Here is a 14,666-nt window from a genome sequence, read left to right on the forward strand (position 1 = left end):
TAAAGCAAACTTGATAAATGCAGCGAGAATAAGTAGATCTTATACTGCGCAAGCGCTTTCCAGAAACACATGTGCTGTCTGGAAGTGTATTTATAGAAATACCAGGTACACGCAAGATTAACTTTATTTAATCATTGCAGCATACTGTTAACGGTCTTAAAAGAGGTGTAACCTCGTATTATACTAAATGTCTGGATCAGAAGATGATCTACAAGTCACAGAAGTGTATGGTGGCCGAAAATTTAGATTGAAGATAAAAAAGCAAAAGAAAGAGATTAGAATAAACAATAAAGAGTCTCGAGTTGTCTGCTCACATGGACTTCAAGATAGACAAGTAAATAAAAATGCTAAAGGAAAGAAGGAGTGTAAAGTTGCAGATTTAACCTATGACGATATCAGTACATTTAATCACAGACTAATGGCTCTTAACTGAATTGATCATAATAAATTTTTACTACAGTATATGAACATTTCTTCACCAAAACATAGAGTAGTGAAATCTGCTACAGCTAGACGCAAACAAAGTGTGTCAGTGAAATATACAGTGAGAAGAAGCAATGGCGAAATAATACCTGTCTGTGATGCATCTTTTCAGGGAATATGTGGTTTGTCCAAGGATAGACTATCTCGTCTGGCCAACAAGTTTCATGTAACAGGAAAGTTACCTGACGACAAGAGAGATCAGGCGAGAAATATAAGGAACTCACACTTGCTGTTAAAAATGATATTTCATTATACAAATGCAGAGAGAGCCATTATTCAAGAGAAAAATCCAGGAGAGGATATCTACCATCAAACCAGCGGTGGATTTTCAGGGGAGGCAAGGGAGGCCGAGCCTCCCCTAATATTTTACCAGAACACAATATGATAGTAATAATTTCAACTGAATTAAGATCACAGACAAGTTACAGCAAATTATGAACATTTTTCCTTTTATATTAAGTTTACTATTCACTACGACTAAGATGTAAGTTATGTAAAGTCGACCACATTCAGTTGGCGATGCCCGCTCGCTATACTGTAGATAGTACAAATAATTCGTACTGAAAAATAACAGATAGCGCTGTAACCTGTATAGTCGACATCTAGCAGCCTGCTGTGTCTATGCGAGAGCGGGAGAGAGGAGTCGGCTACATGACGCTACTCCCCAGTAACCATGACAACAGCAGTTCAACCAATAAGATAGCTGGTTAGCGGAGTGTTTAAACTTGACTAGAATGCGCGAAGGGAGCCGATTTGGAGACGTCCTACCCACCGCTGACAACTGTACTGCTTATAGTTACGGCTGGTTTCGGCTGTATTGGGAAGCTCTCTCTCTTTCTCTCTTCTTGGTTTTAGAAAATTGAGTGACGTGTTGTTAGTTTTCTCTTGTTTGCGGGTGTTCTTGTCATTTTATTCTTTTGTGTTACGAGATGTATTTACTTATACATTATTTTAAATATATCGAGAGTTTGGAAACAAATGCAGATTTGTCTCTAGCTTCTTGTAGTAGCAGTTATTCAGTATGTTGTGACCTATTTGATCGGTTTGCGAAGAAAGAGGAATGTCCAGTTAATTTGCTGTAAAATTAGACTATGTAATAGTAATGAGCAAGCCCTGGATTCTTAGGTTCGAATCAATTTTGTTGCTATCTCGTTACTCTCGAAATATTGCTTTTCTTATTCGTTTTATGTAGCAAAGAGTAACATTCTTAAATGTAATATGACTTAAAAAGACGTAATTCGTAGGTTAGGACTTAAAGTGTCCCAAAGAGTGGCAATCTTTACCAAGCCGTTGTAATATATTAACAGTATGTTGTTTATTTTTATTTTTTTCTCGTAAAATCATATAAATTCCTAAACATAAGATTTAAAATAAATAAAAACATAAATTGGAAAACCTAATTTTAATTTCTTAAAACCTATAAATTCTGCGCTTGATAATGAGGTACGTCACAGGCCTTATATTTTTATATTCTCATCATTCACGTCTTGGCCTCCTCAACGTTCAAACCCACCGTCCGCTACTGCATCAAACCTTATAGTAAATAAAAAGTAGAAAAGTTTCTGCAGTAAGAGTAAATCGAAGGGACTCACTGTGTGTTCCCTTTCCAAATATAAACACATTTTCTACCACTGTTTTAATTTATCATTCAAGACTCCACATACTGATATATGTTCTACGTGCAAGATTGGACTTATGAAAATTAGGGCAGAAATGGATCCTGAAAAGAATAATACTTTACGGGCTAATTATAGACTGCACAAACTACGTGGAAAACGATTCTATTCTCTGATGAAGGTACTTCAGATGTAATCAAAGTGTGCTTTGATGTGCAACAAAATTAGCCTATACCCAAGTTATCAGTAAGTGAAGTATTTTACTCCCGATAGATCTGGCTATATAACCTATGTATCATGATACATTCACAAGAGCAAAGAAAGGAAGACGTTCATTTCTATACTTGGCTTGAAACCGAATCTTCTGGAGGTTGCAATCAAGTTGCCTCAGCTCTACAGACCTTTCTTTCTGAAGTGGAAAGTAACCAACAAAAGGACAGTCCAAAGATTATCCATCTATTCTCTTACTCATGTCCCAGTCAGAACAAAAACAGTGTTATGATGCCACTCTTATTCCCTTCTTAGAGCAAAACAAGCACTTCAACAAGACTGTTCATTATTTCCCGATCCGAGGACATAGTTACATGGCTCCAGACAGGGTGTTTGGTAGGCTAGAAAAATGCTACCGAAAAATGGAAACGATTCTGTCCCCCAAACAGTACCATGATGTGCTAAAACAACATGGAACTGTGAAAATTCTGAATGAAGACTGGCAAGTGAGACATTTCAAGTCCAGATCACAAATGGTTATTCGCTCTAAGCTCCCGTTCAAAATGACTAACCAACGTATCATAACATACAAAAAATCTCAGAAGACTGTCACTGTATCAGTAAGCAGTACATACTTTGGGGACAGAATAGAGGTAGAAGTGCTGAAGAAGAAACAAGATATCTACAAAATAGTGAAAGAATCTCCAGTGATGCCGAAGAGCATGGTAAGCAAGGAAAAGAAAAAAGATGTCTCCAATCTCCTGAAATATTTTGAAGTATCAGCATATGCAAATGAATTATATCAAGATATCCTGCAGTAATTTTAAGTTCAGTTTAATGACATGTTTATTTAGTTAAAACTACAAATGTGAACTTAATAACTCTAAACAATATGTTCTTTAATTAATAATTCAGCATACATACTCTTAATTGTTTATTATTGATTATTATGCTACATAAAATCATTGTACATTATTTACTGGTTCATTTCTCCGTTAAAAATAATAACAAAATATGTTAAAATTAATACAAGCACTTAGTCTCATAATGAGCATTTATCGAGTTTTGAAAAAACTTTTAGTCACTGTTCACTTGTCTTCTTAGGTTTTTCCAGTCTTCCCTATGTCTTGCTCTGCTCGAGGCTTCCTACATGTTCACTGAAAAGGTCGGCCCATCTTCTTCTTGGTCTTCCTCGTGATCTCTTGCCAATGTGGGGATCCCAAAGTGTGACTGTCTGCATCCATCTTCCGTCTCTAAGTCGTGCAACATGGCCTCCCCACTTCCATTTGGTGTTGGTGGCTTGCAATGCTGGATCATTAATTGCTGACATCTTTTGTAGCACTTCGTTTGGAACTCTGTCCCTCAGTGATAAGCCTACTATCCTTCTCAGGATCTTTCTTTGGCATATTTATATAGTATATTTATATAGTAAAATATTAAATATAAATTTTATTTTGGTAATATCCTTAATTTAGTCTTCAATATGACTAATGTTTCTGTGTGTGAAAAGTACGAAAAAAATAATGATTCCAGGCGTGAAGAAAAAAACACAATTAGTGAAAAACTGTGTAGAGAGCATCTATCTACATTTTGAAAAAACGCTCCTCAATTAGAACTTCTCGAAGTGCCTTTGGAAACATTTTGGTTGTCAATAAGGATTGAATATACAGCCAACATTGCTTACACTTTTCGGTTTATAATTTAAAATTGATTTTGGAATGCAGTCATCTTCCATCCGTTCTAGATGCTCCATCCAATCGTTCCTACTGAGATATTTTTTCTGTTAATTTGAATATTTTGAGCTCTTTTCGAAGGTCATTATTTCTTGTCCATAAAGTATATCCAGCCACACCTTTCAAAAATTTCATTTCTGCAGCTTCTATTCTGCGTTCTTCTTTCTTATATAGAACCGAAAATTCTGCACCATACAACAACATAGAAACTGCTACCACTTTGTAAAATTTAAGTTTGGTGTCTTTCCGCGTAGTCGTTAAATATCTGCTTATTGTACCACATATGTAATTGAATTTATTTATTTTATTTGTAAAATCTTCGTTTTTCAAATCTGTAGTGCTCGGGAAAAGTGGCACAAGTCAAAAATGTTAATTTTACAGGAGAAGGAAAAAAACTGTTTTCACACTGGTTTATGTAGATTTGATTTCTTCTGTATGAATTATTGTAATGGGAGAAATATTTACGTCTCTTTTCCCAAGCGAGCAGATGTTCCATAAGTTGTCAATAAATTAATAAAAAATGTTTGTGGAAACTGACTGATGCCATTTTTCCCAAGCATTGCAGAAATATGATATGTTGCAACCGGGTAATTAAAGCAGTTGACCTGTTCAATAGGTTTTTCCTTCTAATATAATTTTAGCTCTTATTGTTTCCGATCCTCTGAATGCAAACACTTTTGTTTTATTAGGAGATATGTTTAAAGAGTAATTTTTACTTATTATATTTAATTTGAATAATGCTCTTTGCAGATTATCTTCTGAGCTACAGATTAAAACTTGATCCTCAGGGAACAATAATGTGTCTAAGAATGTATTACTAATTTTGAAATGTTCATCTAATGTCGTCATCCTGTTCTCACAACTTCGTCAATAAATATGTTAAACAATAGCGGGGAGAGGAGGTACTCTTGACTTACTCCTTTGTTTATTTTTGCAATGATATTCTTCCTGTTATTTGAACCTGTTACTATTACAATTTTATTTTCTACATACATGCTTTTTATCACTGTTATAAGATGTTGTGGTATACCTTTCTGGGCCATTATACTCCATAATTTGTTTCAATTAATTTTGTCGAATGCTGTTTCAAAATCTATAAAGGCTATATAAGTTGGTATATTGTATTCTCTGTGTTTTTCTATTACCTGATTGATTGTAAATATGCAGTCAGAGTAAGCTCTACCTTTACGAAATCCATTTTGAAACTCTAAGATTATATATTCTAATGTTTTGTTTGTTTTTATAATATACATATCCTTTCAACAACATCATCTTTCCTCCTTTGGTTCCTAGGATAATTTTTGGTATCGCCTGCATTATAAGTGCTGAACTACTAGGTACTTAAAAGTTTGGAAGAATTTATGTCGAATTTTGAAGAATGTTTTACTAAGTAACGAAGAGCAATGGATTCAGTAAACATTGTTTATACGATTGTAGGTAATTCCATTTCGGAATCGAGAATATTTGGTTTCAGAAACAATGCATTCGGAATGAAGACCATTCGGAACTAAGATTATTCGGAAAACAGAATTCGGAAATACATCCGTGAACCGTCTTACAAGTGACCACGAACTGATAACGAATAAAACATCTAAATTGACATGAACTCATCTTTCTTCGTTGGTGCACCTACTATCGAAACTGCCTCAACATTGATAGAAACTGAAATATATTGACTCCCATAACTGCTTGTAGCCCACTTGGTCCGATCACTTGCTTGGGTCACATAATCCCGTAGCTCATCATGGATTCATTTTGCTTTAATACCACCTCCATTTCACAAATTCAGTCGACGCTGAGTGACCTCGTTAAATAACAAACTTACAAGTTGCCAGAAAGAAAAAGAACGTGCATACATTTAATCTTTCCACGTTAGAATGTGGAAAGCTGCACTATGTACTGCATTTTCGGCACTGCCTCCAAGAGCATAAAAAGAAAGAAATATATGCATATATATAGAATAATCAATGAGACGAAGTGTAATCAAACTCACATCCCTAGCAGGCTCCCTTTCCCTACTCTATCTACACCGGTTATCACTAGCTGTGTTAAATTAAATTCCAAGCGTTCCGAAAATTTTAGGCGGCTGTACAAGTCTCTCAGAACTTTCGAAACAATTCCAGAAATCTACATGTAATTCACTGATTTGATCATCGAAGTTTCTTGCAGTATTTTAGGTCTGCAGAGACATCTACCTACAATAGAGAAAATTTTCAGAGAAAGTGAACTCTTTAATGTTTCATAGAATCCATTTATTCAGAAATAAGACTAATTCACTGCGTCAACCTACATCATGGGACATCCTACATTACATTTGTTCTGAAGTGAGCCAAATTACAGCATTTATAGCCCTTAAAACGTCACCCTCGTCGAAGAAAAGTTTATCATTTATTATTGCACATTTCCGAAATTTTGTAGGAACAACAGGAGCCCATGCAGTGGAAAGGCATTGGCACGCAGCCCATGTAGTGGGACCCTGCAATTATTCCAGTCGAACATCTGGCTACGGAATTAAGGATGGTGGACTACAAGGTAAGACCTAGAGGCTTTCATCTTCTTTATTACGTCAAGTAGTTGAATTAGCATGAACTATTACTCCAGCAGCATTCCTGGTCCGCACTGCAGTAGCAGGAAACTGAGGGTTTAAGATTATTTACCTCTAGAAATATAGGGCTTTTGCTTTGAGAAATATTCATGTTAATGTATTGCATTTTCATAACATCTTGAACGGGTGATTCTCCTTAATTCTTGAAATTAGTGTGTAGAATTTTTTGATAGCTTGAATGATCGAATATGTGGAAATATGTAGATTTTAATGACGATAAAACAGTAGGCTATGTTCTTACGTATAGGGTTTTATGTCTTTTGGGACTTAGGCAACACCAGCTGTTACAAACTGCGTACAAAAGTATCAACCACGTATGTACGAGTAGGTATAGATACGGAAAAAAAATTGGAGATCCCTTATTGTAGGTCTATAAGTTTCGCAATGTGTAGGCCACCTGTCCTTAGTGTCAATCCAAAGATAAGTGCACAGCACATAAAATAATTTTCACACGCAATTTCTCGTCCACGTCAAATGTGAGTTCTACGGACAGATTTTCAATCAGGGACACCAAGAATCATGGGGCTTTTGTAGTCCAATCAAAATTACCCCATGTCTACATGTGTGCCCCCCACTCCACACGAATATAAAAATTGAAGTTACAACTTTTTTTTTTATTTATATTAATCCTATAATTATTACATAAATAGGCCTAAATTATATTCAGCTCACAACTTTTACATAACAGTTGTTTTACAACTTCTCTTATAACTGCATAAATTAATAATACTGAAGTGTTAGTTTGCTTAATCTTCATAGAAATTTAATTCATCTTGTTCTTGTTTCGCATTTGCACAAACTGAAAATTAATTAATGGTATTTGTGAATTTAAAAATGGTGTCGTTCTAGCAATCTTATTATTAATGTAGATAGAACATCATATTATATTTTAGTAATAATGCTAATTTTACATATCTGGTAGCCTATTTCAATCACATTACTTCAATCTTAAATCATCCTTGAAGACTAATTTTCTTGGTGTCATGTTCAATAAGGATCTTAGTTGAAAATTTTAAAATTATGTTCGGAATATATATTATATGACTTCTTGTGTTAAATTCTGTTGTACCTGGTTTACATGTTTCGACCTTTTTGGGTCATCCTCAGGACTGAGAATGACCCATAATAGGTCGAAACATGTGAACCAGGTACGACAGTACCGTAGTTTCCCCTAACTATGGTCCACATTTGTCATATTTTTCTTTGTATATTCAGTACTATTCATCCAGATTAAATGAAATTTTGGCTTCGGACTCTTGTAAGTGTATATTAAATAAATATTGACCTATGTGTTTGAAATTATTTAATTACAAGTGTTAAAAAAATAATAAGCATTGGTACATAGTTGCATTCTGAGTTGCCCAACTATGGTCCACTCATATATTCATGCTTGAAAGCATGAATGGACTATAGCTGGAGCTGTAATTATTCGTAAATCAATACATTGAGTTTGTAATTTAAGGGTAGAAACATAATCTAGCACAGAAATATTAAAAATAAATGAAAAGTACATGGATTCTCTTTATTAGTACACATTACATAAACACTCAGTAAACAAGTGAAATCTGAAAGTCATTTTTCTGCAATAATGAACAACTACTGTATATTAAAGAACAAAAGTACGGTATCAAAATAAACTAACACATTCTTAGCAAAATATTATGCAAATAAATTCACTGATAATGTTTATTTATCGTACTGAGAACTACATTCATTAGGCTTATTTCGATCCTTTGAATCTCCACTTCTCTTGTAATTCTGAAATTGAATCATGATCTGTATCCAATTCAATTTCATCGCTCTCATAGTCACTTACAGGGACGGTTGTTTTCCTTCTACCCTGAAGTTTTCATTTTACCGGACCATCATTCGTGCTAGTACCATTGATGCTGGAACAGCCTGTTTCTTTGTTTACTTGACTATAATGTTAAATGGTGTTTTAGAATATACTGAGATACCGTATTTGCAGAAGTAAATAATCACATTGATCACACTTTATTGAAACAAATATTTCAAAATGAAATACAACTATGGTTCACGAAAAATTGTGGTACATAGTTGAGGACTGACTTCTAGCCTTGAGGTTAAACATTTTTCACGCAGAGTCCTTAATCTCTGCCAGTCTAATTATTACGTGAAAGTAAACACTATATAGCCAGGTTTAATTGGACAAAGAATCATATATCTACAACGTACCAGTTCTACAGAGGAGAGCTTAATAAAACAGACAATCGCAAACTGAATGATTTCGTGTCTTCACACATTCAGTAGAACGATGCACACTGACCTTGTTCAGCATCCATATCACCGCCACGCGTAATGGTAGATAGAAGCATCTATGGGGAACATAATTCCATCACATTGGCGCCTTAAATGGCAAACACCGAACTCTTGGGTGACTAAGTAGTACATAATGCGTTTTGGACCATAGTTGTGTGCCTGGACCATAGTTATGGGAAATTACGGTATTTAGCACAAGGAAGTCATATAATACATATTCCGAAGTGATACAGTGTTGAAAGTTGTGTAATCAAGATGTATTAAAATTATGGTTTATTTAACGACGTTCGCGATTGCCGAGCTTATATCAGCATCGCTGGTATGCCGGAATTTTGTCCTGCAGTAGTACTTTTGCATGCCAGTAAATCTACTAACATGAGCCTGTCGCATTTAAACACACTTAAATGCCATCGACTTGGGTCGGGATCGAACCCACAACATCGAGCACAGAAGGCCAGCGCTGTACCAACTACACTATGCAGACTGACGGATCTTAGTTGATCTTTTCACATTAATGATCTTCATAATGCTTTAGACCCAATAAGGGGGGGCAAAGGCTAATTGGGATTTCCCGGTCTCCGATCGGGTCAAAAACCCTGATGGAACTGATATTTAACCCTTGTGGTGAATTTCGGTGAAGTCCGGAGGGCCTAATTAGTCAAATCCACTCTCCTCACCTCCACGCTGGGGCCCCCTGGGATCTTTTAAGATGCGAAAGAGAGAGTGGTGTGCGGAAAGCAATGGGAAGCTTCCGCATTTATATATATCCCAAGAAGATAACTTATGAAAAATATGGCATGATGAGTCTTTCCCTGGTAAAAAATTCCGGACGTAAACTATCCCCCCAATCGGATGTCCGGGTGGGGGATACTGGGGAAGGACATGTCATGACGAAACGCAACGGAGAGAAGAAAAGAAGATGGACAACAATATGGACAAGAATATGGAGAAGATTGACGAGAAGATCGACAAGAAGACCGACTGCAGCGTGTTATATGAACACTCCACCAGGTAAGTTGGCAAACTTGGAAAACAATGAGAGGAATCGGAATGGATGTGATGGGAGAAAATAGTGGTGGGTTGATGAGTGACGCATAGTGCTCGGAAGTTGATGAAATATCATATTTTTTTCTTAGTCATCACAGACAATGCAGACTACAATATAAACTCGTTTCACTTCATGACGAACCAATACAGCCTATTTTTATTTTGTGTTTATTTGCATTTTTTGGTCTTTTATTGTTTACTGGTCATTTTTTTTTTTTTAGGAAATGTTCTACTTTTTGTTGCGTTATTGGCCTTCTTTTATTTTGAACGGACTTTTTTTTTTACGATGTAGTCGTAGTCTACATTCCAGAATCTACTGCAGATTGCGTCATGCAGGAAGCTTGCCCCCATTCAACACAACAATACAAATACTGCAACCGCAGTATTTTGTGTCTGCACTTACCGACTATGTGATGCAGTGATTATCATTTTGATTATTTACACACAATTGCACAGATAAATTTTCATATACTTTAATACCTTCAAAATTAACCAACAAGAAGTACACAAACATTGCATTGACATTAATGATCCACCTGCTATCTTTTTAAAGTATCTATGGGCCGAATTCGTAGTCAATACTTATTGTAAGGAAACCTTTAAGCAGTTACTTATAATCATTTCCAATTCATAAATCTCACTGAAGTTAACACTTATTTGCAGAGAAGAGCCTAACACCTCAGTTACTAGCCCTTACAGAGAGGACAGGAGAAACAAGTGGGACAAACCGGGATACGACATAACCATATGGCTGAACTGTACTTATTTATCCCCTTCACAGTTAGCAATCAGTGTATTACGAAGATTACAAATCAGAATTACACTACCTTTCAGCTCGACTTGATACAACTGATAAGCCGATGATGGTAGACGCTGCCAGCCAGCCTTCGACCAGCCAGTACGCCGAGTTCGAGGACAGCGTCATGGAGCTGGGGCAGAGGAAGTTGGTGAAGTTAACAACTGATAAGCCGATGATGGTAGACGCTGCCAGCCAGCCTTCGACCAGCCAGTACGCAGAGTTCCAGGACAGCGTCATGGAGCTGGGGCAGAGGAAGTTGCTGAAGCTAACAACTGATAAGCCGATGATGGTAGACGCTGACAGCCAGCCTTCGACCAGCCAGTACGCCGAGTTCGAGGACAGCATCATGGAGCTGGGGCAGAGGAAGTTGGTGAAGTTAACAACTGATAAGCCGATGATGGTAGACGCTGCCAGCCAGCCTTCGACCAGCCAGTATGCCAAGTTCGAGGACAGCGTCATGGAGCTGGGGCAGAGGAAGTTGCTGAAGTTAACAACTGATAAGCCGATGATGGTAGACGCTGACAGCCAGCCTTCGACCAGCCAGTACGCCGAGTTCGAGGACAGCATCATGGAGCTGGGGCAGAGGAAGTTGGTGAAGTTAACAACTGATAAGCCAATGATGGGAGACGCTGACAGCCAGCCTTCGACCAGTCAGTACGCCGAGTGGGAGGAGAGCATCATGGAGCTGGGGCGGAGAAAGTTGGTGAAGCTAGAAGTTTATCTTCATCACTTCCGGTACGAGATAGACGGAGACTACGAAGGTACAGTAACAGTTCAAATTCTAAGCTATAGGCTAGTGGCGCTTTCAGCTATGCAGAAGCAGAATCCGTGGAATCCCAGCGTAATAGTACCATTTAAAGTAAAACTTATTTCAGGCCAGTGTCCATGGCCCTTATAATTAAAAATATTTGATTCTGATTTAGTCTACAGTCATTCCCTATACAAATGCATATGGGAAATAGCGTGCGCTGTAATAAAAATGGCTGATTTGTCGGCATTTCCAGCGCAAAGAATTGCGGTTCTCTGGATATCTACGGACTGTGTGGACAAGTTCAGAAGACTAATTCGTATTGGTAGTGAACAGAACATTTATCAAGTGGTATCATTCAGCCAGTTCGCACCAGTCGCCCGATTCACTTGTTGAATTTGTTGCAGTTCGTAGAACCTGTTCTTAAATTTTGAAGATAAAACAAATTAGGTTGACAGAAAGGAAGAACATGAATTTAACATTCTAACATTTAATTCTCTAACTTTTTAATACGACAGTAAACATAATCATATCACATTATTAAATCGTTGCTTCTTAACCAAGTGTACAACCAGTCACAATAGATATAGCCTACAACATCGATGGCCCAGCTTGAAAGGGAAACAATTCAAAATTAAAGTTTAGAGAATCCTGCATTTTGAAGCTTTATGTTGCTGTGGAAAATCAGAGGATTCTTAATCCAAATTCAAATCATGTTTAATATATGTTGTAAGTTTCCAAATTGGATGTTTCACAGCAACATGAAGCTTTAACTTCAGTTTTCTCAAAAGTTTAAATTTTCAGTTGTTTCCCTTTAGAGCTGGCCCGTCGATATTATATAGTATAATGCTATTTGTGAATATAACAGTACAATAGGTATGATAATGTATGTGATATGATGCTTCTGTGGCGAGGCAACCATCGCCGCTCAGTGCAGAAGTCTACTCGTCTTCTTCGTGACGCGAATCAGCATTTAAACTATGCACATAATTTTGTTATGGAAGAACATGTTAATGTTATGCTTTGTTTAACGACGCTTGCAACAGCAGAGGTTATATCAGCGTCGCCGGTGTGCCGGAATTTTGTCCAGGAGGACTTCTTTTACATGCCAGTAAATGTACATTTAAGCACATTTAAATGCCATCGACCTGGCCCGGGATCGAACCCGCAACCTCGGGCATAGAAGGCCAGTGCTATACCAACAGCGCCAACCAGGCCGACAAGAACATGTTGGATTGCAGTTTTCCTTTGTGTGTATTACGTCATTTAATATTTTTAAATTTGCGGTATTTAGCGGAGAGAACCACTTGTTAAAAAATTTGAGTGACACCACTGGATATATAAACAGATCTGCATGTGCGATTACTGGAGTTGCGATGTGTTAACCTTACGACCAGAGATTTCAAGCTGGCTTCGAAGCTGCTGAACAAGCATGTCCATAAGCGAAAGTGTTAATATTATAATTTCAAATAATCATAATACATTCTTATTACAATGCGTCTTCGCCATCACGCCCGTGACCAATCGAGTGCCCGGTGGGGGGGAGACCGCGATTCTGCCGCTTGCCAGTCGGTCGTCGCGACGTGATGGCGAAGATGCGCTGTATTAAGAATTTTATGCAATATAGGTCACTAGCCTATACAACGCAGAAAGAGAGAAGAGCTGACTTTATTTAGAAATAGGTCTATGTCAATAAATTAACATGGAACAACCTCAAGTGAAGCATTCATATCAGGAAATAATATTATTTAATTTTCTGTCTATTTACAATCCCCTAGCTAGTTTCTTCTCACTATGTATGGGAGGTAACTTAGGCATGGAGTTCTACCTCCTTGGCCCCAAAACACCTTCACTGAATGTAAAGGCGACACCTTTACATTTATTACTTCTCTCCAAAACATGACGGCCTTCCCTCACACTCTTCACCACTAAGTTTAGGAACGAACAAGGGATAAATAATACTTAGCTCAGTTGCCAATTCTTGAAGTCGTTGCCATATTATTTCATTTCTGCCACGTGCCTAAGGGTTGAGGAGAAGATGGGAGTTTATGAGGATTTTCCAATTCCAGGAAGAAAGTTGTCTTGTTTTGGAGCAAGGATTACCTTCACCATTATTACTAAATAAAAATCGTCACGTTTCAGCACAGTGCCCCAAAATTTTCGCATGATTTACTCTGTATGAATACTGGATGAAAGAGTCAGTGACAAAACTTTCTCCGAAGTACTTATAATTGCACAATTGACAACACTGCACAGCACAGAATGTCTTAGTAGACTATTATAGTGTAACATTTATTGGTATAATTGAAGAGTCCACTGCAAGAATGATGGATGTCATTTGGAATACATTTTGCAGGAGAAGCAATTGAAAGTTTGAAATGCTTAGCACTCAAAGCTTAACTGTGATTTTCCGATCATTACTGGACAATGACTATCAGTGTTAATGCCATATAACTCTCTATGTACATTCTATATGTCTTAATGCAGTGGACTCTTCAATTGTTAGTGTAACGTTTATTGTTAATAACAAGGCACCACCAATGAAAGAAACAAAAAATAATATCCTAAAAAGGAGTTGTAATTTTTTTATTTCTACACATTTTATTCGTATGTCATCTGAACGAGCGCACGCACAGATCAGGACGCATTCTTGCAGCATTTTTCCGAACGTTGGAGTTAGTTCGGCGTGGTACACTGTACAAAAGGCTACTGATTCTAGTTTATATGCGTTTCTTATGGCAGGCACTGAGCCGAATTCAATTTGACTCAGTAGTTAACATTCCGCCCGCTAGAGCACAGTAACGCAAAAATTTCGCTAGATAGCAGGGTTGTTGGAGAAGTTAGGCAGGGAACCATCAAGCTCAGGCTTTCAAGAAAACACAAGTTAAAGTTCCGCGCCAAAACCTAATGTGTTACCAATTCAAAACTAATCCACACAACTTGGATTTGAATGTGTAAATTATTATCCATTTCACTGCCGAACAAAAAAAAAACGCAACACTTGAATAAATTTGAAATATCAAACCATAATACAAGTAACATTACTGTGCGCTTCTATGGACCTGTTTGTGTTAGGCAAGTGTTAATTTATGTTTTGGGAAGCTAAGTATACCATTGAGTGATTTGTGACACCCTCTTTGTCATT

At 37.1% G+C, this 14,666-nt stretch overlaps 1 protein-coding gene across 1 annotated transcript in view; it reads left to right on the top strand.

Annotated features, from left to right (window-relative positions):
• The window catches only part of LOC138702797 (uncharacterized), a 142,849-nt gene that overhangs the window by 26,412 nt on the left and 101,771 nt on the right, over positions 1-14,666 (top strand). The window contains exons 5-6 of the mRNA XM_069830095.1: positions 6,288-6,574; positions 10,809-11,534. Coding sequence (XP_069686196.1) covers positions 6,288-6,574; positions 10,809-11,534 — 1,013 coding nt within the window. The remainder of the gene's footprint in view (positions 1-6,287; positions 6,575-10,808; positions 11,535-14,666) is intronic.

Source organism: Periplaneta americana, chromosome 7, assembly GCF_040183065.1.
Source record: "Periplaneta americana isolate PAMFEO1 chromosome 7, P.americana_PAMFEO1_priV1, whole genome shotgun sequence".
Lineage (NCBI taxonomy): Eukaryota > Metazoa > Arthropoda > Insecta > Blattodea > Blattidae > Periplaneta > Periplaneta americana.